General features: G+C 38.2%; 1 protein-coding gene across 4 annotated transcripts in view; it reads left to right on the forward strand.

Moving 5' to 3' along the window:
- NALCN (sodium leak channel, non-selective) overlaps nt 1-24,896 on the forward strand; it is a 242,598-nt gene extending 217,702 nt beyond the window's left edge. For all 4 annotated transcript variants that reach the window (XM_083883453.1, XM_083883452.1, XM_083883454.1 and 1 more), the window contains 16 exons: nt 1,540-1,660; nt 1,747-1,845; nt 5,258-5,351; nt 5,888-5,994; nt 6,397-6,471; nt 9,140-9,259; nt 10,261-10,329; nt 12,504-12,652; nt 13,344-13,437; nt 14,247-14,379; nt 14,904-15,019; nt 17,337-17,494; nt 18,146-18,296; nt 19,896-20,045; nt 21,364-21,481; nt 22,745-24,896. In XM_083883453.1, coding sequence (XP_083739579.1) covers nt 1,540-1,660; nt 1,747-1,845; nt 5,258-5,351; nt 5,888-5,994; nt 6,397-6,471; nt 9,140-9,259; nt 10,261-10,329; nt 12,504-12,652; nt 13,344-13,437; nt 14,247-14,379; nt 14,904-15,019; nt 17,337-17,494; nt 18,146-18,296; nt 19,896-20,045; nt 21,364-21,481; nt 22,745-22,938 — 1,948 coding nt within the window. In that variant the 3' untranslated portion in view covers nt 22,939-24,896. The remainder of the gene's footprint in view (nt 1-1,539; nt 1,661-1,746; nt 1,846-5,257; nt 5,352-5,887; nt 5,995-6,396; nt 6,472-9,139; nt 9,260-10,260; nt 10,330-12,503; nt 12,653-13,343; nt 13,438-14,246; nt 14,380-14,903; nt 15,020-17,336; nt 17,495-18,145; nt 18,297-19,895; nt 20,046-21,363; nt 21,482-22,744) is intronic.
- Nucleotides 24,897-25,298: the final 402 nt, after the last annotated feature.

Raw genomic sequence — 25,298 nt, forward strand, 5'->3', positions numbered from 1 at the left:
AATCAACCTGCCTACAGCTTCCCATAAAAGCAAATTATTAAATCATGTCTAAAAGCAGTCTTTCTCTTCTGTGGCCATCAACCATGCCAGCTAGCACTTTCTTTTTCCAGTGCAGGGAATCCTTGTGGTCTGTCTGGTGCAGAAGTTCAGTAAAACTTATTTAAAAGTTAATGTATGTTTTTATTAGTATTCTAATAAAGTCCCTTTAATATTTCCCAACACCTGAACGGGCAAAACTCACTCTTTTTGATTGTTTATATTTTTCACTTGGTTGGCGTTTTGCAAAATCAGCTTAACAGCCACAATTATTTTAATTGGCCATGTGTGTCGATAAAGAATGTACCAGCAGTGGTAGATTCAGAGCCACACTACACTAATGAAATAGTATGCTGTGATTTGAACAGTCAGTGAAACTCTGACATCTGCAGAAGTCTTTGTTTCTGTATGCTTCAGAGAAATTCTTCTTCAAGTAAGCAAATTCAATCCTGTTCAGCTTGATCCAGAAATAAGCAAAAACTGTCTTAATCAGCATAACTGCAAGCTTTGGATAATGTTTCATTATTGCAGAAAAATGTTTTACCACAAAGACATTTTTACCACCTGTTGGCTGTCAGGCCAGATTTTCAAGAGCCAGATGTCAGCATAAGGACTGCATTAAAAAGAAGGATCTACATGTGAGAGCTCTCTCTTGGTTGGATTCAAGAAGCACCAAACACTTAATAACTCTTCTAGAACACAACTTACCTTTTAAACTGTTGAAAAGTCATTGGGCTCCTTGGATTATCTGGCTTGGTTTGTAGAGACAGAGCAACGTGCTAACCTAGCCCAAAGAGAGTACTTTTAATATTCAGCTGGAAATATTGTCTTGAATCTCAACTGACAAAAAAGGTCAGGGCACATGGTTTAGGAAATCCAAGAAGATATGATGTCCTCTCAGTAACTTATGCTTTATGCTATCAGTTCCTCATGATAATGAAACAGGGCATTTTTTCAACAATCTCCCTGACCATGGAGTCTGAATCTTTTATGTGGGTTAGAGAATTATTTCCTGCAGGTAAATTTATTTTAGAATCTGGCCAATGCCATCAGATCTTTTTCTTTTTTTTCCATGAATTATGTATTTTTCTTATTTCATTAGCAAAAGCTTTAAAATGCAGCAGAGTCATAGAATGGTTTGGGTTGGAAGGAATCTTAAAGATTCTCTAGTTTCAACCCCCCTGCCATGAGCCGGGACAACTTGCACTTCACCAGCTTGCTCAAAGCCCCATCCGGCCTGGCCTGGGATGTGTTATAAGCTTTATTGCTGTGAGTCAGATTCTGAGTAAGAAAATAAAACATACATAGGGATCTAATAAATTAGGTTTACATATTTATTGCTGTTGCCATTGTCTTCTTATTCCTGATATGGAACTTTGATACGTATTTCAGAGGCTTTCACCCCAATTTTGCAAGGTACTTTAATGTTAGACTATGAAGAATCAAGGTAACAAATAGAACAACTTTACTGCTGGTTACACGTATTTGTGTACTGCATTTCAGGGCAAATCCTCGGAATTTTAATTTTGACAATGTGGGAAATGCAATGCTGGCACTGTTTGAAGTTCTGTCATTAAAAGGCTGGGTGGAAGTCCGAGATGTTATTATTCATCGTGTTGGGCCGGTAAGGAAACACATCAGATTCTTTGAATTCTACAACAAATAACTATGGAGTTTTTTTAACTATTAATCTTATTTTTGTCTATTCAGATCCATGGAATCTACATCCATGTTTTTGTATTCCTTGGCTGCATGATTGGACTGACCCTTTTTGTTGGAGTCGTCATCGCTAATTTTAATGAAAACAAGGTACTAAGTGACGTGGTTTATTCTGAGTGAGAGGGTTTATTGAGTGTAAAACTGGCTCTGTGAGAAACCTGAAACTGATATTACACTGTCTATGTTACCTGGTTTAGTACTGGCTTACCAGTCTTACATTTTGCAAGACTGCAAATAGGGCTTCAGATATACCTGATCCATACTTGCTAGAAAGCTGAAGCCTGTGATGACAGCAATCCATCACACACTCCATGAAAGCTATTGAAGTTTATTTCTAGTGCAACTGTGCTGCTAGACAGAGATTGAACATAAAGCACTATGTATTTACAGATGCTGCTTAGTTTGATGTAGCCATACATGTGGTAGCAGATAAAAAGATATGTTGTGCTTGCCTGTGTTGCAACTGAGGGGTCTCTTTAGAGTCCTGCCATTGCAGTATTTCAGATCCAAAGCAAAGCTGTGTGGCCTTTTCTTTACAAACCACAGAGTAGGTTGTAAAATAATCATGCATCACTCAAATAAAAAGGTAGCTAGTGTTCTAGGCAAGTTCACATGGGCTTTTTAGATTACCTTGAAAAGTAGAAAAACCCGCCCTCAGGGGAATTGTTTCAGAGCAGCTCATGTCTACACTTGTTAAAAGGTAGAATCCTCTGGATGGGACTGCTGCACACATGCTGCACAACCTTTAATCTGAGGGTTTTTTTCAAGCTTCTTGTGGTGCCTCTGAGGCACTGAGACAAAGTTATTAATTTTTTTCATCTTTCAGTTCCAAGTCACAAAAATAATGAGATGTGATATTTTTACCGCTCATGGCTTTGAAGGAAAAGGATGATTACATGCTATGGGGCATGGAGATGTGTGACAGCCCAGTGTGCTTGTGCTGGAGCTAGGTGCTGGCTATGGCCCTAACCCAAGCCCAGCAGCAAACATAACCATTGAGTTTGTCCATCTGGGAAACCTGACTTCATCCGGAAGGGACCCCAGCAGCACATTACTGTGCATTAATGTGGGCAAGCAAGGCATCATGAAGTAGGGTCAAGCAGATTGTGAGCCAGATAAATAGCCTAAAACCTCTACTATTCTGAAGTATTTTTATGTTTGCATAACATCAGTGTGATTTTGGTAAAATGAAGTGCAGTCATTCCTGTTAAAATATATCTGTTCTAGAGAACAAGGAGCAATGTACTAATAATTTCTTTTCTTATTCACTAAATTTTGGCTGTGAATTAACAAAGCTGAAATTTCTACACTATGAGAACTCCACTAGATTTTTATAGATGCTTTTTTCACTTTTTGTTCAGCTGTGCCATATTACTTTTCCTCCAAATTTGCAAACATGGATGAATACAAAAAACTTTGGTTTTTGTCCTTGCTCGCTAGTAACAGTTCTCTGTAAATTACACTGAACAGGCACATCAGGCAATATTTTTATAGAATTCACATGATACTTGAAGTATAAATCTTTTATATCTTCTGGTTCAGCTTCTTCAGTTGTTTCTTAGTAGCCTGCAGTGGCATGTAATGTTTGTTTTTCTTTCTTTTTTCTTGACTACATGTTACTTTTTATGTATTTACTATAGAGAAAAGAAAATCTTTTCAGATTTGAGCTGAAAATGTTGATTAAGTGGGCAAGAGTTTCAACCCAATTAATATTCAAGTACACTGAAGTAATGTCCAGAAATTAAAAAAATATGTAGAGAGATGGTGGCAACTAGCCCAGAAAGTAGAGAGCAAAACAATCCACAGTTCAGTCACATTTTCTTAGAACTAGTTACTTGACCAATGTATTGGTGTTTAAAGTAGATATTTTCTTTAGAAAATTCATGGCGGATACATAGTTAGAACAATTACAGGAGTTGTTGATGAGGATCAGAGTTGGACAATTGCTGAACAAACTATTCTACATGAGAAGAAACAATTTTCTTAAAAGAAAAAAGTTATGATCATTTCAAATATGCTCCAGTATGGGTTGTGGAACTGCAAGTGTGGGAAGGTTGGACTGGGAAGTACCACAGCAAGCTCTAGGCTCTGTCCTTGGTTGTCCCACTTACAGGGAAAAGCCCAAATTATTCTAATCCCCAACTGCATTTCAATCCCCAACTATCACTTTTCACAGCTCCCAAGTGCCAGGAAGTTCAGACAGCGCTGAAGATGTGAGCAACTCAAATATTAGTTGGCACCTTGAGCTGAAGTCCAAAGGCAAGCACAGCTCCTCCAGCCCTAGACCTGCTCACAGTGCTGTGCTCTGCAGTTCCCTCATGATGATCCAGCTTGTGGAACTGGCAGTTTCTGAGCAGCAAAGCAATTTGGCACCACTAGATTTTACAGAAGTCTGCTTTTTTGCCACCTTTTGTCTTGTTTGCAGTGACGGCTCTCCAAGAATATAAACCAGACACTCTCCTTGGTGTGAATGTGTTGCCTTTTAATCAAAGTGTTTCTGAATGGTGCCGTTTGGGTCTGGCAGGAGTAGTCAGCATCTTTACATCTGTCACTTTGTCTGCCTTGTGTTGGAAGGCATCTCTTCCCAGGGTACCATCTAGGGACACAGCTCCATAAAGAGATTTTGTTCACTAAGAGGGAGAAATCCTGACCTTATCAGTTGCACAGCCAGCTATAGTTCCAGCATCTACACAAGCCAATGCCCAGGTAAGGGCAAAGATCATACCAGCCCTCACCCAGCTGAATGCAGCTCCTTTCTGACAGGGAGAGGAGCCAAGTGTCTGGGAGACGAGCTTTTGACATTTACCTTGAAAAGGTCTCCTTTGTTTTTGAAACTCTAGAATCCTTCTGTGAGATTTTACAGTTCTCTAAAGTGATAAGGAACTCACTTTGTTTTGAAGGTCATTTTAGATAATGTTGAATTCTATTTTAAGTTTGCTATGTTATGTGAACACTTATCCACATTACCAGCTAACACCGTCCACCCTAAAGATGTGTCTTCATGTCTTTTTGTGCTTCCTCTGTGGAGAGCTCTTGTAGATTCATAGCATACTATTATTTTATTTCAATTACACCCCAAGCAGAAGAGCTGTGGAGAACACAGTGGTCTCCTGAAGGGCTCCTTCCCTGAAGAAACTAGTGGCACTAGCGAGCCACAGGATTTTCTGCTGTGAAGTCCAGACAAAATCAACCACTCTACTTCCGGGCAAATGATGTTCAGTCAAATGGAAGACCTCCTGCAGTGTTTCATTGCCCACACTGGGCTGTTGCTACAAAGAGCAGCAACTGTGCCTGCTGAGTTGAGTCCCAGAAACTCATAGTTAATGCGTTCAGAAATCCTCTTGAGTAACAGCTGATACTTCAGACTCCTTTCCCCAAGCAGTGTGTTATTTAAAGGAAGTTGTGTATGTAACTTTATTTCAGGCACCAAAGAGAATGTTTTTTTCATGTTGCAGTGCTGTTAAATGACAAAAGCTTTATATGCTTCTCTTTGTTTATTAAGGGGACAGCTTTACTGACTGTAGATCAGAGACGATGGGAAGATCTGAAAAGCAGACTGAAGATAGCACAACCTCTTCATCTCCCACCTCGTCCGGGTATCAAAGATATTTTGATTTTATTCATGTTGAGCCCTAGTGTTCGTAATTCCCCAGGAGTCTGTGATTCAAATTAAAACTGTAATTGTGAGGCCACTAGGAGGTTGTGCATAAGTTAATGTGGAAATGGGCTCCAACTACAGATCTCTCCATAAGGCTATTAAAATCAACCCAAAAAAGGTTGTGCTTCGATGGTTTTAGGATAAGCCTTAATGAAAAATGGATTTCTAAATTAAAAATATTTAGTATATTGCAGTTGGCTGTAATGATATGAATGGAATGTATTAACCTGACAGCAGTTGAATGATGCACTTGCCCTAAAAGTACCAAAGCTTTCATGCAACACTGGTGTTCAGTATTTGAAATTATGTGTTCAGAAGCTCCATTTGATATGGAAAATTGTGGCAGAAAATTAGAAATGTATTTTGAAAATGGGAAAGGATTATTTTGCCTCTAATGAACATGGAAAATATGTCAAGAAATAGGGGTAAATGTTATTGTGTATTTTAATTCTCCTCCTCAAACTCCTTTTTCAGATAATGATGGCTTTAGAGCGAAGATGTATGACATAACTCAGCATCCATTTTTTAAGAGAACTATTGCTGTACTTGTTCTGGCCCAGTCTGTGTTGTTATCAGTTAAGGTAATTGTGTGTTTTTTAAGCATTTTGTTACAGTAGTACAGCATGCATTTGCACATTCCTTAACACAAATTAATGATCAATTGAGCCATTAGTGTAATGAATGCAAGGAAATGTGATTTCTAGATACAGCAATCTCAGTTGGCATAGGTCACTGTAGATTAATTGTAACTTGTGGAGCTCAGTCAATTTCTGCCTTTTTGTAGTCTGGTCCGCTGTTTTTAATATCTAGTTAAGCTGTAAACCTGAGAGAGAAGAATACACCAAGATGCCATTCCTGTCTGGGTATATTTTCAAGTGAAATTTATTCATTAACAAAACCCTCAAGAAAAGTTAGGGCAGTGAGGAGGCATTTATTTTGTTTAAGCGCTATTTTTTTATGAATGGATTATGCTTGCTTTTCAGTGGGATGCTGCAGATCCAGTGACTGTGCCTTTAGCAACAATGTCTGTTGTTTTCACCTTCATTTTTGTCCTTGAGGTAAAGTAATATATTTTGTGACTTCTTGAGATTAAGGTTTGTATGTATATATTTCAGTTTGTCTTTAGGGATGCTTCTCCTTCTTCACTAGGGTGTTTATTTCTGAATGTGTACATTCTGGATTCTCCATGTCACTTGTCTTTAAACATGTATTGTAAGAAGAAACTTTTAATGTAGTCATACTTCTCTACAACACTGAGCTTTGTGTCTTTTTATATATATTCAAGTTCTGAGTATTTATCAGTGTGCTTTGGTGAACCCAGTGAACTCTTTTCTTGCAGAACATTTCATATTACATTCCCTCCATACAACAAAAGGTCTGTGTTGTCTCACAGAAGTTCTGCTTCATCCATTTATGTTTTACCTGCTGTGTTAATCCCCACTACTCTGTAACTGTGACAAAATCAAATCTCTCTCAGCTTTGTTTTGGTTTAGATGTCATACTTCATTTTAATATCTTTTAATAAGCTACACCCCAGCTCCAGTATTGGCTTTTTCTGCACAAGTCTGGCTCCAGTGTGATAGCAGTTCTCTATCTACGAGAATATTATTATTGCAAACCCTGCAAGGTGTATTTAGCTCATTTTTATAAGACTGGAATCTAATGAAAAACATTTTGAAAAACATATACTTTTTTAATGTGTGAGGATATCCACTTAACAATAAAGAAGATGCTTCCTCTGTGATTAGAATCGTACATAATTCTTTATAAATTTTTGGTTGACTATTCTTGTCAGTCCCCTCTGAATAGCTGATACTGACCACTATCAGAAACAGGATTGTACACTACATTTCCCACTGCTCTAATCCAATCCCTATGTTCCATTGATAGGTTTTGCCGGTAGTGATGAATAAACAATGAAGTGAATACCTTGTAGCAGCTGTAGCTAGAGTATGTCCATGTTGTTGCTTCTTTTTTCCCTACCCAGGAGAAATCAGTATCTCTGGAGAGACTGAGCAAACACAGAAAAGTTTTATTTGTATCATACACGGGCAGATTTTCATTTACCTAGTAATTATGTCTTTGGAAATACTTTTTTCTCTTAAACTGCCAGGGGAAACAAATACACTTCTAGAATTTCAAAGGAACTTTGTCAGAGCCAAGAAAAATTTGTTGACTGTCTCAACAGGCAAGCTATCACACTGTGAGTGCACACTGTTTATGGAGATATGAAGCAGCTTCCTGCTCAGGATCTTCCTTAATGCAACATAGTCCACTTTCTACATAGCTGATGGCCCTGTGTCCAGTCTAACTCCTGATTCAGCCTTAAACCTCTACTGCCCACATCTATGTATGTGATATAGAAAATAGGAAGGATTTGAAGATTGCACTTTTGTTACCACACTGATAATGACAGAGTAAAGGGAGATGTGATTATTTTATTTCCATGGTGTGGTATTCAGTTCAAAATTATGGATGCCTGAAGCTAGGTGTTTAAGCTCTACATGGGAAGTAGGTGTTTTAGCTGTTACTGTGATCAAGGGAGATGAAGGGTGAGATTCAGTTACCTCCACTAGCCACTCCTGAAGGCCAGGGATGCTTACAGGTCTTATGTCATCCCTGCCAGTCCCATCCATCCATCTTCAATTCTCTAGGGCATCTCAGGTAACTGAAGGTTACTTAAGTAACTCAAATGGTAATTAGAGATTCAGACCATATTGTTCCCTTTGTAGCGAGGCTTCAGAAAACATTATAAGGCAAAAAGATAACTGGAAAATCAGCCTTTCACCTCAAGCAAGTTCCTTCTTATATCTGGTTTTGTTTTCAGAAATGTTAAATGGCAGTGTTGCAAGGTAGGATAGAAAAATAATATAAAGAATGCCTGACATTTATAGCCTTTATTTAGTAATTCCTGACCTGCTCTGAGATTTAATATGACTTGTGTATGAGAAACTCTTAGGTGTTCCCTCTGTGTGCATCACTCTACTTTGGTATCTGTTACCTGATATGACTATTTCTATAACTATTAGTATCAATTGTTGAGCTTCTTGTCTTCATTCCTATTACCTAAATTGGAAATATCAAGCCCTTTGGAAGCTGTCTTTTATTAGGTACTACTGCCTTTACCATTCTTAGTTTTTTTCTCTTACATGCTGCTGAGTACAGATGGTGCTGAGTACAGCAAATTCCTTAAAGCAAGAAATATTTGCAAAATAAGAAAGCTTTTTAATGAATTTGTACTGTGGGTGCCGCAATCATATTCCCAAGTTCAGATGTGCTTATGTGATTTTGGCTTGCTTACAGACAGCTAAATAGGATACTGCTACCTTTTTTAGCTACACCTTATTGACATGACTTGTTCAACTTCAAGCTGTCTTAAGCCCACATTCACCTCAGCATTCTATACATTAAGCATTCACTCTGAGGTGGTTAGCTGCACTGCTGTCTTTGATACTTGATGGAGACAGAGAGACAATTCAGAATGCTGTTCATCCCTTGGTCTTGGTCATCTCTGGTCTTACACAACTACCAGTTTTCCTCCACCTAAGGGAAGCTAATATTATCTAGTTAGCCCACATGGGAACATTTAGCTGAGATGAAACCTGCCCCTTGTTGTTTGAAACTATTTAATGAAATGAACTCAATCAAACATTTTGGAGAATGGAAGATCTCATTGCAAGCAATAATAATTTCTTCATTATAAGTCAGAAATTCTTTTATCCATAGGTCACGATGAAGATTATTGCCATGTCACCTTCTGGCTTCTGGCAAAGCAGAAGAAATCGGTATGATCTCTTGGTGACATCTCTTGGAGTTATATGGGTCATACTTCACTTTGCCTTACTGGTAAGATATACAAAATGCAATTCCAGTGATTAAAATTATTTTATCTGTAAGCACCAGCAAAAGGATTGCTGCCATATATCCAGATAAATCTTTGAGATTTTAATAAGGCTGAAATATGTCTGAAAGAAACTAAGCTTGATGCTAAGAAGAATGAATCATTGTCTTGGACAATCATGTAATGCAAAAATTGTCTTACTGGTGCAAGTTCGTCTGTAAATGTGGTAGGAAACAAGTCTTTAGGAGGGATGTAAGTGAGAAAAGGAAGGAGACTGAAGAGAGTGAGAGCTCTTGCTAACAAAGGTCTTACAAGCATGAAGGAAGAAAGAGGCAAGGCACAGAATACAAACAGGAGCAGAGGACTGGAAGAAGACGTAGGTTCAAAACTGCTGAAGAACAAAAACCCTCCCAAACCCAACAGTGATTCTGTACCACTGGTTTTGGTTACGGCGTAGGTTTTAATTCAAGAAGACATGAAGGAGAAAGGGTAGGAAATTAGCTCACCCTTCATTTCACACTCATTTTTTAAATTTGACTACACTCCTAGTTTCTTTATTTACAGCAGAAGGAGAAGGGATGATTGACTTGTCATCAGTCACAAGTTGTCAAAGCTACAGTCCTATAATGTCTGCAGGATTCTCTCTTGTCTGCCCTAAGTTCTGTGTGAAGGAAAACCTGTTTTGTGTGACTAGTCATTTTGCCCTGACATTCACAGTTTTTCACTGCTACTAAGTAGTTTAGAAGGCCTGAGGAGTTTCTGTAATCCACCAGCTTCCTAGACAAAATATAATGGGCTGGATGGACCTAATTAATAGAAGACTGAAAGGTTTTTGGCTTGATGTGTGGGGAGATTGGGTTTGTGTTCTTTATATTGTTGCTAATAGTTTATGATTTCTCTTATTTCATATGGGGACTGCCCTACATTAGTAAAAAATCAGTTACCAAGATCTATTCCAGAGATTCCTGGGGGACCATGTATTAAGAGTTTTGTGTTTGTGTTCCAGAATGCATACACATACATGATGGGGGCATGTGTAATTGTCTTCAGATTTTTCTCCATTTGTGGGAAGCATGTAAGTATAAATTAGGAACTACAATTATTGCATTGCTTATGTGTAGATTGAAGGACTAGATGCTGTGCATCTCTCATTCAAATTCTGTAAGAGTCTGTTTTCTAGGCAGAAAATAAGCAAATAAATAAATAAATAAATAATCAAACAGCCAAACTACAACTTTACATGCTGTCTTTAAAATGTCAGGATTTTAAGTAGATTGTATAAAAGTGCTACTGGAAAAGCTGATTTTTTTTCAGAAAACAAAGTGCAGCTGCAATACCACAGCTTTTAAAAATGCTCTCTACAACTCTGAACATACACTGTGCTACTTTCAGCCCTTTCCATTTCAGTGAAGTGTGATGGGCATGCTCTTAATTTATTTTTGCTGCCAGACTGCTGTAGTGGTGGTTGAATACATTTATCTTGTTATGATAGTGCTCTCTTTAAAAAGTTTATTTTTCCAGAGTGTAGGTCTGTGTCTTTTGTCTCTACAATGTATGTCTTGTCACAGTAAAGGATTTATATTCAATTTAAAACCAATTTTGGGCCAAGATGTTCTTCTGGAAACACTGGAATGGTGACAAAGCAAGTCACTTCTCAAGTTTACATTTCTTTTGTGTTGAGATTTCCTCTGGCATAATTGAGAGTAGAATGGCAGAATAAGCATAAGCAGAGAACAAATACATTTATTTAACAAATGGTGACACTGCATTCCCTTTCTGTAGAACTTCCTAGACTGTCCAAATATGTTCTGTGAAGTCTGACATATTAAAGTAAATGTGATGAAAAAAGCTGCTTTACTAGTTTGCCAGGGTTAAGTAAGTCAAAGGGTTTGTTCAGTAAAGATAAAAAGTTTTCTTTCAATCAGACTACACAGAGCCTGTAGAGCTATGGAAGTCAAATGAAAAATCCTTGCTTCTCCTATGCAGCCAGGCCAAATGATTCCCTTCAAAGCTTTTTGATGGATTCTAAAATTTTTTCAAGATTTTAACCTAGTCATTTTTACTTTCATGTTACCAGCTGTATCAGTTTCACTAATTTACCCGTCCTGATGAAATGTGATGCCTAAAAGTCAGTAGGAATTTGGCATAATTATAAAGAAAAATGACACCCTCAGTCCCATTAAAGAGAATTTTTTATCATATCTGAAGCATTTAAGAGTGTTAGGACAATCTAGGGGAATAAATTTATCAAGAATAAAATCTAAAATATACATGCATGGGAAAGTAGTATCTATTATCAAGGCCCATAGCCTATGAAATTTATGCTTTAATTTTGTGTCCTTTGGCCAACTTTGGAGAATCATAGACTCACAAAGTGGCTTGGGTTGGAAGAGACCCTAAAGATCATCTCATTCCAACCTCCCTGACATGGACAGAGACACCTGCTACTAGACCAAGTTACTCAAAGCCCCATTCAACCTGTTCTTGAACACTTCCAGGATTAGGGCATCCACAACTTGTTTGGGCAACTTGTTCCAGTGCCTCACCACCATCGCAGTGAAGAATCTCTTCCCAGTATCCAATCTAAGCCTAACCTCTTTTAGCTTAAAGCCACCTACCCTGTCACTACATGCTCTTGTAAAAAGTCCTTCTCCAGCTCTCCTGTCACCTTAATTTAGGTACTGGAAGGCTTCTGGAAGGTGTTCCTGATCTTTCACAAAATTCCATGAGAAATTACTGGCTTAAAGGAGCTGTACTGATCTTAAGGAAATCTCCTTCTCTATACATTAAAGTATTCTTTTCGGTAGGCTGCAGTATCTGTGGTTTCTGTCTAACAGTTAGGATCACTTTCAGATAAAACCAAAGTAATTTACTGCTAAAGTTCCTACAGGTAGTTACTGCACTGTTCATGCAATGCCAATGCTTCAAGAGAATACTGATCCTAGAAGTTATAATGTAAGCTTATGCTGTACCATCACTGTAATATCCCACACTGTATTATCCTATATATACTTTTTGAGGAGCAACATCTTGACGTTGTAAATGAGGAAGATATGCTGATGTCTGTAACAAGTAAAGAGCACACACAGTTCAAATCACGTTCATAATATACCATTTTACTGAGCTCATCCATTAATGAATGTGTCTAAAGGATTTGTTGTCAAAATGGTAAGTGCAAGCACTCTCTTTTATGTTTTATCTTTGGTTTCCTGGGTGCTGTCATGGATTGCTTTTTCTCTGTCTTTCCAGGTAACACTAAAAATGCTTCTCCTGACTGTGGTTGTCAGCATGTACAAGAGTTTCTTCATCATAGTGGGCATGTTCTTACTGCTTCTTTGTTATGCTTTTGCTGGAGTTGTGTTATTTGGTACAGTGAAATATGGAGAGAATATTAACAGGTATAGTATGGAGTTCCCAGCTCATGGGGATGTTCTTTAAACAGCCTGAAGAAATTGCATTCTGCTAGAGAAGTTTATGTGTGGTAAAAGACAGAACTGCAGGTCTGGCTGAAGAGCTCTAAACAGAATTTCTGATAGGAGACAATGAGCTGTCTTTCCAGTCCTTGTGCATCGAACCAAATGACACCTGATCCAAGCCAGAGCATACTGAGAGCTGTTCTTCATTATGCCAGCTGAAATATGCTTCAGAGCAGTACTGTGCTAGCCCACAAGATGCTGAAGCACAGTGTATCTACTGGGTCCTACTGGCATCACCCAGAAACAAGATCCATAAACCAGGCTGATACAAAAAGGAGAGAATGCTTTGAACTGGCTGTTACTGGAGATTTCGCAATCATCATCAGGCTAACAAAAGAAAATGGAGACAGGAAATGGGAACTGGCCTTGAGTTTTCTTTGGCTTTCTGATAAAATGAGCTAAAATACTCAGATCTGTGTCTGAGCTAGAGTTCAGTTATTGTATCTTAAGTCATTCAATAAATAATTCAACAAGCTCATTCAAATAATACCATAACTATTTTTAGATTAAAATGTAGAACTGTAGAAAATGGAAACTTTTTTTCTTGCTAATGTTTTAATTCTGGGAAGTGAAACAATCTCTCAATCTCTCTCTCTCTCTTTCTTTAAAACAGACACGCAAATTTTTCATCAGCTGGCAAGGCTATTACTGTACTCTTCAGAATAGTTACTGGAGAAGACTGGAACAAAATTATGCATGACTGCATGGTAATTACAATATTGCCAGAGATAAGTAGACAAGAAATGAGAGATGCCCTTCCATCTCAAACGGTTTTCAGTATCTTAGCTTTGTACAAGGGATGTCAGGCTTGCCTTTATCTCTTAAAAAAAATAATATTCTCAGTACATGATGCACAAACTGAAGTTCCAGTCTCATACTCACAGTATAGTATTTCATGGAGCTAGGCAATTAGATGATTTAAAACCAAAAAGAAACAGATGGTTTCAAAATGAGAAATGCAATAACTCACTTTTTCACTATTATCTCTGCTTTGACTGGGACAAGGTGTCTTTTCAGATTAACCTTGTCTTTGATTCCTGCACTTTTGCTCATTCCATGTGAATTATACTCTTGATGACCTCAAAATTCCACCTTGAATCATTATATTTTGCCCAAGTAAATGTTTATCTGTGCTTCCCATTGCAAGGAAGATCATATGCCACTCCTTTTTAAAATTAATGCGCAGGGAAGAAACATTTTGAAAGCCACTATGCTTCAAAGCACCAGGTTTTTCCTGTACAGTGGCATAATGCACAATGTGGCCTCTGTGTGGTAGTAAAATCCATGCCTCAGTCTTTTTTTGTCATACCTCTCTCTCCTGGTTTCTATTAAAGAAAGAAAATCAATCTGCCGATAGTAATGCCCACAGTACTATTCCCTAATTGGGAAGCCTTAAAGAAATAATAGTCTTAAATATTATATTTATTGCAGAGAGATTAACAATCTCTTTTTATTATTATTATTTTACTTTGGTGTCTTTTTTTTTTTTTTTTTTTTTTTTTTTTTTTTTTTTAAGGTTCAGCCTCCATTTTGTACACCAGATAACAGCACTTACTGGAAAACAGACTGTGGAAATTATGCTGGTGCTCTTATGTATTTCTGTTCTTTCTATGTCATCATTGCATACATCATGCTAAATTTGCTTGTTGGTAAGTGAAAATAGACATTAATAGCAACAAGATACATCTTGGAGTGTGGTATCTTAGGTGTGAGTCTGTTGTGCTGTTCACACAGGTATGAGGCTGCCTTGTACTTTCAATGTTACCTTGCATGCTTATAATGATTTTGATACTTTGGCATGGGAATGCTGAATCTCAGGAAGTCTGGGAATGAAAGTTTTTGGAACAAAGAGATATTTTCTATTTGTAGAGTAGAGTTGCCCTACAGAACACTGTTTTCTAAGCTTTTATTTCTTCAGTTAACCTTTGTTCAAACATCATTGGAATTCACTTAATTGATCTTAGATGTTAGATTAGGCATCTCACCAGTGTTTAAGGTATAGCTTTTAAAAAGCATGGTGAATATTGATGTGGCAAGACAGTATATTATGCATTCAAAATCCTTGTCTGAGCCTACAGTAGTTTGTTAATGTGGAGTTTGCACAACAGAATTAGATGCTACAATGTTACTAGAGGCTTTCTTTAGGTGTGTCTTTTGTTCTTGTGGTTTTCAGCTATCATTGTGGAGAATTTCTCATTGTTTTACTCAACTGAAGAAGATCAGCTTTTAAGTTATAATGATCTAAGGCATTTTCAAATTATATGGAACATGGTTGATGACAAAAGAGAGGTAAGAAATAATAATTTCTTGATAATAAGCACAGAGATACAGTAAAATCCAGTTTTTCTTGAAAAGGAATATGAGGAGAAAAAAGTGTGTTGACAAAATTTTCTGAGCAGTTACTGTTCAAATTTGAGAAGTGAGCATGTTCTAATGTTGTTCATGGCCCTTTAAATACCAACCTGTATTCTTTGAAGTGCTAATAATATATAGGTATTTCTAGGATCAATATAATAGTATATTTCCTCCCAGCTCCCTGAGAGTTGTTCCCTTGGAAGTCTACAGATTCATATCCATTTTTTGTGTCTGATTTTCAGAAGATCTTTGCTGAGATTTCAGCACTGTCTCCTGTAAAATTCTTATGGAGAGGCTAATCAAGTATGGGCTGGGTGAGAAGACAATGAAGTGGACTGAAAATTGTCTGCATAGCCAGGCCCAGAGGGTGAGGGTCAGCAGGACAGGTTCTAGATGGAGGCTATTAACTCACTGTATGCCCCAGGGGTCAATATGGGGTCCAGACCTGTTCAACATCCTCATTAATGACATGGACAGAATGGCAGAGGGCAACCCCAGCACATTTGCTGGTGACACCAAGCTGGGCAGAGTGGCTGATATGCCACAGAGTCATGCTGCCATCCACAGGGACCCTCACAGGCTGGAGAAATGGGCTGGCAGGATTTTCATCAAGTTTAGCAAGGAGCACTGCAAAGCCTTGCACGTGGAGAAGAATAAACCAAGGCACAGTACATGCTGAGGCCACTCAGCTGGAAAGTAGCTTGGCAGTAAAAGACCTGGGAGCTGCAATGGACACCAAGTTGAACATGAGCCACCATTGGCTTGTAGAAAAGAAGGCCAATAGTATCCTGGGCTGCATTAGACAAAATATGCCAGCAGGCCAAGGCAGAGAGGGTTCTTCTGCTCTGCTCAGCCCTGGTAAAGCCACAGCTGGAATCCTGGTTTGGTTCTGGCCTCTTCTGTACACAGAGACACATACATACTAGAGAGAGTCCAGCAAAGGGACACAAAGATGATGAAGAACTGGAGCATGTGTCCTGAGAAGAAAGGCGAGAAAACTGGCGCTGTTCAGCCTGGAGAAGGCTCAGGGGAATCCCATCAATGTATATAAATATCTGCAGGGAGGGTGCAAAGAGGACAGAGCCAGGCGCTGCTCATTGATGCCCAGTGACAGGGCTGGAGGCAATGGGCACAACCTGAAACACAAGAACAGGTTACCTCTGAACGTCAGGAAACAGGTTACCTCTGAACATCAGGAAACACTTTTTCACTGAGAGGGTGACCAAGCACTGGCACAAGTTTCCCAGGGAGGTTGTGGAATCTCCATCCTTGGTGATATTCAAAAGTCGTCATGGACCTGATCCTGGGAAACTGGCTTTAGGAGACCCTGCTTAAGCAGACAGGTGAAACAAGATGAGCTCCAGAGTTTCCTTCCAACCTCAAACATTCTGTGATTCTGAAATGAGAATAACATCTGGGAGACTGAGCTGCTCAGATGCTCACACAAATTGAATCATCATCTGAATGATTCATGACATCACTGAGATTTGAATGCGAACAACATTATGGTGAAAGCAGTTGGTTGTCTGTAGTTGGCACATGGCTGTGCTGGAGAGGGAAGCTGAAGTCTGTACTCATGGGGGTAGAGAGTTTTGAATCCATCGTGCCCAGCACTGACAGAATCTCTCTGATGTGGGACACCTTACAGCAAAAATAGTTCTGATGAGGCTCGTTTAGCAGAACAAAAAATATTTGAAGGTTGTGAATACCACAGTTTCAGAGGGAAGTACTTTCAATCTTAATTTTGTAACAACACATAGAAATTGTTGTCACCAGAAGTGCAGGATGTGCTACCTCTTAGAGCAGGTAATCTTTAAAGAGCCAGTAAACCCTCAACATTCTCCTGTTGATTCAGAGATGCACAGAAAAGGGCACAGGTTTACAGCAAATTACAGACATGGCTATGAGAGCTTAAACTGTAGTTTAATTTCCATTTTACAAAGGTAGCTCATTGGGAATATGATTCTAATTACAGATGAATGCTAATGGGGAAACTAAATCCCCAAGCAATTTTGAAAAAATCTAGCAAAATTAACAGCATAGATTCTTGTTGTATAAGAGTCAAATAACCACAAAGACTTCTGTGAATTTGCTGAAGAACTGGCTGAATGTGCACATGCTTCAGCAATGTGTTCACAGTGACTTAAATATGCTAGGAGAAATAGTTTTTCTCTCAGTGATCAAGTTGAATATCTGAGTTAGTTGTTAGATTACAATAATAATTTACCATGGATTATGTGATTTAACACAGGGTGTAATCCCTACCTTCCGAGTGAAATTCCTGCTGAGGCTTCTGCGAGGCAGGCTGGAGGTGGATCTCGACAAGGACAAGCTGCTGTTCAAGCACATGTGCTATGAAATGGAGCGGCTCCACAATGGTGGTGATGTTACTTTTCATGATGTGCTCAGGTACCCTGAGACTTTCTCCACATTTTTAGAACAGATATAATGGCCTGTGTTTCTTTCCAGGCTAACAGGTAGCTCTTAGGCTTGGGAGTAGGCAAGACTGGTAGCCATAGAGGCACTGCAATTTTAAATGTTTTACAAAAGTTAGATTTCCCTTTTTTCCCCGCAAAAATATTAGCAACAGCAAACACAGGTTCTAGAGAATCAACTCTAAGTAATTTTAACATTTTCATTGCAGAAGGTTTGTCACAAACTACAGTCAGATGTTCCTCTTGTATACCAACTAATGAAATGTACCTTCAAGTGTAGCAACATTACAGTGAGCCTGACTAGAAATAAAATCGAAATGGGAACATTATCCAAGCGTAAACACTTAGAGGAGGGGAAAAACCCAAAGCACCACAAATGCCCTAATTGCTTACAGTTCAGCAGTTCACCTGTATTGGATAGCTAGATGTAGGCGATAAGGTCTTTGTTTTGAGCACGATAAGTCTCTTCTAGAATCATATCAGCAATATTTTAGCTTCAAATGTGAATTTGCTGTGCAGACCTGCATTATATATTTTCACACTAAGGTCTCAAGTATGAGCTTTGATTCTCTAAGCAATGCAAAGACACCATCATTTAAAAATAAATAAATTGTGTTTCTTCCAGCATGCTTTCATATAGGTCTGTTGATATCAGAAAAAGTCTTCAACTGGAAGAGCTGCTTGCTAGGGAACAACTGGAATACACCATAGAAGAGGAGGTGGCCAAACAGACCATACGAATGTGGCTGAAAAAGTGCTTAAAGCGAATCAGAGCAGTAAGTCAAGCTAAAGCAGTATCTAAATGGTTGCATAAATTGAGCTGCTTAACAATGCTGGCATCTGGTGTCCCTGTGCTTCATTTATAATACTCCACGATAACACTTATTTGAAGTATGTAGCAGTTACTAATTGAGCAAAATAAAGTTTGTTACAGGTCTGCAAAAATAGAGCTGTTTGTTATTGCTCTACAGTGCTACAAAAATAAGCATCTTTTAAAGGCAAAAACTGTTTTCCTGCCAAAGCTTTGTATGTCTTTTCAATACAGCAGGAAGATGCATACACAGAGACCAAAGTCAAAGGAATAAAGAAAAAAATAATGTACTTCCTAGGCCTAATCCTTCCTCACAGAATGTAATGGTGTAATTTCCTGTGCTGGCAGGTGAAAAACTTGTAGATGACTCCCCAGATGAAGCCTATATTAAGATAAATAATTTGAGTGAAGTGAGCCATTACAGTTACTGTGTGTGCAAATGAACAGAATGTCTGCATGGAAAGCAGGTGTATGGCCAAGTCACAGCCTGGTTGCATTGATGACCAATTTTCAGTTACTATGAGTCTGACTCCAGATTTTGACACATATATTTTTTGTTTTTTAAAAAAATTACTTCTTGTGATAGGAGATTTTCCATAGTGATCTGTGACTGTGGCATCTGTCTTCTGTTTGAAAATTTATAAAAATACTTAGCTGGACATTTTGAATAAAATGTACATTCCAGCTGAAACATTAATGTTCAATGATACATAGTTTCATTTTGACTTCATCTCTGTAATAATAATGGCAGTAAATTTAATCTCAGCTCTCAGTTCTGGGTTTGTTCAACTCTGTTGTTCATTTCATTATGATATTGAACTACACTGTGTTAAAGTAAATATGCTATTCATTTCACTCTAATAATATAGTTCAAATAATTTCACATTCTATGAACCTTTTATAAAACCGAATGTAATTATGGAAGTTAAGATGTATTTTCGAATTCTCTTGTTATTCTCTAAGTCTCCCTAGAGGGATCATGTGAAAACTACCCAGGAAAGTGAAACCTTTCCTAAGTGCTGTTTATTTTAATTTAAAAGCAAATTAGATTGTAAAATCATAATGGTGGTAGGTTTGTTTTTCTATTTGTACTGTAAATCTATACTTACTCCCGAGGTTTTCACTACTATTTTATTCAGTCTTAATGACAGCCCACTCCAAAGTCCATGAAAGAAATCAGAATTTTTTCATTGCCTTCATGTAATTTCCTGTGAATCTCTACCAATTTCCTGGTTTCTTTTTCTTTGCAAGAACTTTTAACTGATAAATTCAAAACTTTGTATGTGTTTAAACTCTAGGTTTAACCAACAATTGAGCAATGTGCCTTCCACTAATGTAGTTCATAAATTTTATCCTCTATTCCCTAAAGGTTAGAAATATGCTGGAATTCACTTTATTTAAATAGCAACATCGAATACATTGATCTTTATCGATGCACCTGGGTTCCACAGCTGGTGCTCACCGTTCAGTTAAATATTTGGAATATTTAAAAAAAAAAATCAAACATGTTGGTGTGACACAGCAATGAGAACATTTTTTTTCATCACATATTGTACCTTGATAGAAACAGCAGCAGTCATGCAGCATTATCCATAGCCTACGAGAGAGCCAACAGCAGGAGTTGAGCCGATTTCTGAATCCTCCCAGCATTGAGACAACACAGCCAAGTGAAGATATGAATGCTATTAATCAAGATAACAGTGCACAGCCAGAGGTATGTTATCCAGGAAACTATCAGCTACTCATAACAAATTCAGAAAACTTTCATGTTTCTTATTTGTTCTTTTTTAAACATCATCTTAACTGAAAAAAAATTGGAAACAATATCTTGTTTTGCTTCAGTCTTTGGCATTAGATGTAAAGGAAGGATGCTCTAAGGCAGAAATTCCTCAACATATTTAGCTGTCCTGCTATCAACAAAAAGGGCAAATTCAGCTGTACAAGTCTGGCAGCCCCAGCTTTCAGTTCTTGCATGAGCTGTGAGCAGGCTTGGGAATGTGAAGCTTTCCAGTTCAGGCATTTTGAAGTGGTATTTACACTGAGAGTGAGAACACTGGGCATGCTGGGACCCCTGAGCAGGAGTCCTGGACTCTTCCAGGATAGGGAATATAGAAAGTACAACATAAACGCTGCTTTCTACAACCATGTAGGCTGAGAATAGTTTCATACCCTTCAATGGGACCAATGCCATTGAGAGCCCACATGACCTTTTTGCTTTTATCTGTTAGAAGTAGTGTTCTGGGGTATTAAAGAGCGGAAGGCATGCTGCCCTAACCAATGGCAATATTGTTGGGAAAGATGGGACATGAAGGGCTTGCAAATATGATTGCCTAGTAAGAAATACTAGAGGTATAAAACCTGTGAGTGAAATAGAAATGAAGGCCAGCTTTGAGATGTAGGGATGGGAGGCAGGAAGATGGTGATTAGCTGGAGTTAGGTTGAAGGACAGAAAACAAAAGGACTCAAGAATATAGCCCCTCTCCACCCTGCCAAGGTATCAGGGAAAAGGTAGATAAAAAAGTAGTCTTTAGAGTTTAGAATATAAGATGATATGGTAATATAGTAGTTCTCATAGGCTGCATGCAAAGTTTGTAGGTTTTGTATCTTGCGCCGGTTGGTCACTGTAAATTAGAATATTCAACACAAAAAGAGATATAATGTATTGTAATAAGGGCCTTGCTCTCTTGCTCTTCTACCTCTTCCACCTCTTCTTACCTCTCTCTTACCTCTCTTAGCTTTTTTACCTCCCTCACCTCATATACTCTCTCTCTCCCCCTTTCTCCCTGGGGCTTTGCTTCAGCCAAGGCTGGTGGCTGAAGGCAGGCCCTGTTTACCCACGACCCTTGCAATAAAACCACGTGTTTCTAGAATATCTCAGGTCTGCAGAGTTCCTTGTCCCTGCCATCCATGGATGCCCCTACACAATATGTTTTGTTTGTATTCATGGATAAACGTAGAAACTGAATAAAAAGGTATCCCTTCCTAGTGTTACCTAGGGGAGCTACGACTGAGATTCTTTTTTCTCTGTTCAGACAAGTAGCCAGCAGCAGCTCCTCAGCCCGACACTTTCTGACAGAGGTGGCTACAGACAAGACACTGGAGATGCTGGGAAACCTCAGCGGAAATTTGGACAATGGCGCTTGCCATCAGGTAAGTGAAAAAGGTTTATCAATGAAGTCCCCACATGCAAAATTGCTGTTGTGCAATAACAAGGCCAAGAGAGGCTTCATGAATCACAACTCTCCCTCCTGGCTGCTGCATGCACTCATGTAAGGGCTTTCCTGTCCTCATGCCTGTTGGAATAAAGCAGTTTCTCCCTTTCTTCACAATTTGGAAGGTTTGGAAGATGGGCTCAAGCATTGCCTTGTGCAAATGGTTTCATTTTTTACTTTTTCAGACGTTAACTCAGGGCCTTTTACATCAGTTAGTCTTATTCTGAATCAGAGTGCTGCCCTCAAAGGCTGCCATTGTTCAGACCCTAATCATATCTAAGTGGAAGCAGGAGAGATAGTCATGCTGTTCTGTTGACTACCATTGACCCTACTTTTGTTGCCAGTGTACTTGTCCAAGAAACAGGATAGTTTAATAGAAAGCTTTCAATCCGTAATTTCCATTTAAATATCACTGAGCAGCAAAGATCAACATTTTGTTGAAAAAGAGAGAAAGAGTTAAAGAGGAAGCATGGTAAAAAGGAGTCACACTACTGTGGTCAAATGCCTATGTTTTTCAAGTGAGAAATCTTGAAAGAATGAATAGCCCCGGGTTTCCTTTCTTAGCACTGATCTGATCTGTGTCAGTTTTGAACATTCCTCAGTGGATGGTCCTAAAAAAGAGGGTCATTTCCATGCTCAATACAGATGATAGATAAGTAGTCTGCCTCCAGTCCAGCAAAGACAGATATTTAACATTATGAATAGCATAATTAAGATCAATTGTGGGGTTTATATACTTAGATATGTGGTTTAGTACCATACCAGAAACTTGTACTTGCTTCAACCCCTCAGCCATTGTAAAGTATCACTTTCTAGATGTAGCTGCCACTCCTAAAAGCACCTCCCCACCCTCACATTTAGTACTTTCAGCATTTTGCCAGCAGGCTTGCTTTTGTAAGTACTAGCTAAATCATTTAGGTTGCAATTAGCTGGATAAAAAGAGATCTCTTGCATCAGTTATCCCAGCAAAGGAAATGAGGCACTGCTCAGTTAAACTGCTCTACCAGCAGATTAGTGGGAGCAGTGTGAACATCTGGACCTGGGAAAACAAACAAACAAACAAATTAGAATAGATCCCTACTCTTTCTGAACTAAGTCCGTTTAAAGGTGCCGTAGTCTAGCTAGTTCTCTATACCTGATTCTAAGCAATATGTTCAAGAAGCAGATCTGCTCTAATACAGAACTTTGTTTAATTTCCCAGCTCCCAAACCAATAAGCCATTCAGTGTCTTCAGTCAACCTCCGTTTTGGTGGACGTTCAACTATGAAATCTGTTGCATGCAAAATGAATCCCATGTCTGATGCTGCTTCCTGTGGATCAGAAGTCAAGAAATGGTGGACAAGACAATTAACTGTGGAGAGTGATGAGAGTGGAGAGGATCTTCTGGATATCTGAGAAGCATTTAAGTCATACCACAATCTAATTTTCTATGTTTAGAATTAAAGATGCTGTGTGATATATGATTTCTTTAAAATCAATGTCATAAATTTTCTCTTACACTTATCCTCCTGCCATATGAAGTGTAGCACACACTTCTGTTAGAATTGACTTCTGTAGGTACTAAATGTACTCTAAGAAACCCATATACTATACCAGTACTAACAAAGCCAGAAAGACTATATTGCCTTTAGCAGACAGAGCACTGAAAGATTTTGTGTATTCTGTAGAATCATAGTGAAAATTGGATATACACCTCTGTGTTTTCCTTCAACCTTTACCATACTTTAAAGTGGCAGCACTTTACAATACAGGGGTAAAATATTTTTTTTCTTGCTGTGTTTTCCCTCAGTTCTTACTCAGTAAAGTTTCTTTAGAAAAATTTTATTTTTCACAAATGACCTGAAGAGGTCAGCACTGACTTCATGTTCAAGGGAAGTATTTTTAGTAAGTACAGATACTGAATTACAATTCTAAGCTTTCTCTAGACCTTTTTTTTAAATATGTAAGATACAGGATTACTGATTTTAAAATCAGAAGGTGAAGGATTGGCTTTTAAAATGTAAATATCTTTGAGATTTGGTTAATTATGCAAAGAACTTGATTTTCACAGAAAACAGGGTGGGGGGAAAGGAGAAAAAATATATTAAAAACTGTGCATTTAAGCATCCAGTAGAAGACTTTAACATGAAAGACATGGGTTTATGCTTCACTTTCAGCATATAATAGTTACATATATGTGTGATGTCATTATTCTTCTTTTAATTGGGTCCCATTTTTCTCGTGTAGTTGTAAGATTTTCTTCTTGTCTGTGATAAAAATTAGCATGTTGGGGATTCTGATTACAAAATAGTATGTCTTTAAAAATACATTCAGTTTTGCCTGTATTGGTAGAATTTTACTTACCCATGTTACAGCTCATGCTACAGGCCTGCAAAGGTAAGGCATGGCACTGTGCTGTGGCTGAGTACCTTTGTCCCTTTTATCCCAACACATCATATGTGACGTGTTAGCCTTCACTTGTTTTATGAGCCACCAGTAGTGCTACATTGTCGCCGGAGAAAAAGCAGCTATCGCTTTCATAAAAGCTTTTCCAGAGAAAGGCCAATGCTGTACAGATATGGAGGTGGAGAAGGAAGGCCACAAAACACAAACGTGTTTGCTAGTTTCAGAATTTAAGGCTGCCAAAAAATGTGAGGTAAAACTGTGCCCTTCCCTCAGGGAGGAACTAAGATGTTACAGATTTTGTTGCTTGGCCTCGCACTAGGTTTTATAGCACAGCTGGGACCTTTCTGTTACCATTGTTTCCTATGGAAATGATAGTTTGCTCTAACATGGCCTGATGTGAGATCTTGTAAGAGGCTCACAGTTTATTTACATCACCTCTTCAAAAAGATTTCCTTTCAAAACAGACAAAAGCCAGTCTTTTTCAATTTTTTCTGGCCAAGATATTAATTTAAAGTGGTCAGAATACAACAGTGAAAACACACAGATGCCTTCACCAAAAATGCAAAATTAGTTTTGGCCATGAAATACAGCTTTCTTGGCATCTGTCAGTGTTTTTTCCCAGTGTATGGTTGAACATTGTTTAGATTTTTTTTTCTAAAATAATCATATTGAACACATCTGTATTTTGTGGGGGTTATGTGCTTTGGGGTATATTTAAGTTTAAATCTAGTCAACTGTAACTCTATAGTAAAAGAATATGTGCATTCTCTTGTTTACTAGGTCATGAACCATCAACAAAACTTCATATGCAAATCCATTTCTTTGTTTTGTTTTGTGCTTGTTTAAGTTGAGCTTTTGTATATATAACAAAAAGATAAATATTAGATTTATAAAAGAGAGTATCTTTGACAGTTCAATAATACATTGAACTGCAGATCACTCTTGCTGCAAGCCTTCTTTTTAAAAAATCTGGCAAACATTTTTTCCTTGCCTTACAGTACACTGTCAATAAAAGTGAGTTGCTTTAAGCAATATTCCTCATTCTGGTTTTCATTGTAACTGCATTGGTTATATGTGGCTCATCCATGATAATGCTGCATAGTAACAATCTCTGTGGTTTGTACTGGATTATGTAGAGGTGCTTTCAAATTCTTTCAGTTGAGGGTCTTTGGTTTTTTCACTCCAGCAGCTGACCTCATCAGTACTGCCACAAGGGGTCTCAGTCAAAAGATGGGACTAAATAGGACTATTCATTATTTATTTTTATTTAACCCACTTTTTCTTTGTTTGCTTCCGAGCCTGGATGTGAGTGTGTGTGTGTCATTTTACTTTTGCAGATATAGGAAGTGGAATGAAGTTACAAAGATATG

This window comes from Zosterops lateralis (genome assembly GCF_965231275.1).
Source record: "Zosterops lateralis genome assembly, chromosome: 2".
NCBI lineage: Eukaryota > Metazoa > Chordata > Aves > Passeriformes > Zosteropidae > Zosterops > Zosterops lateralis.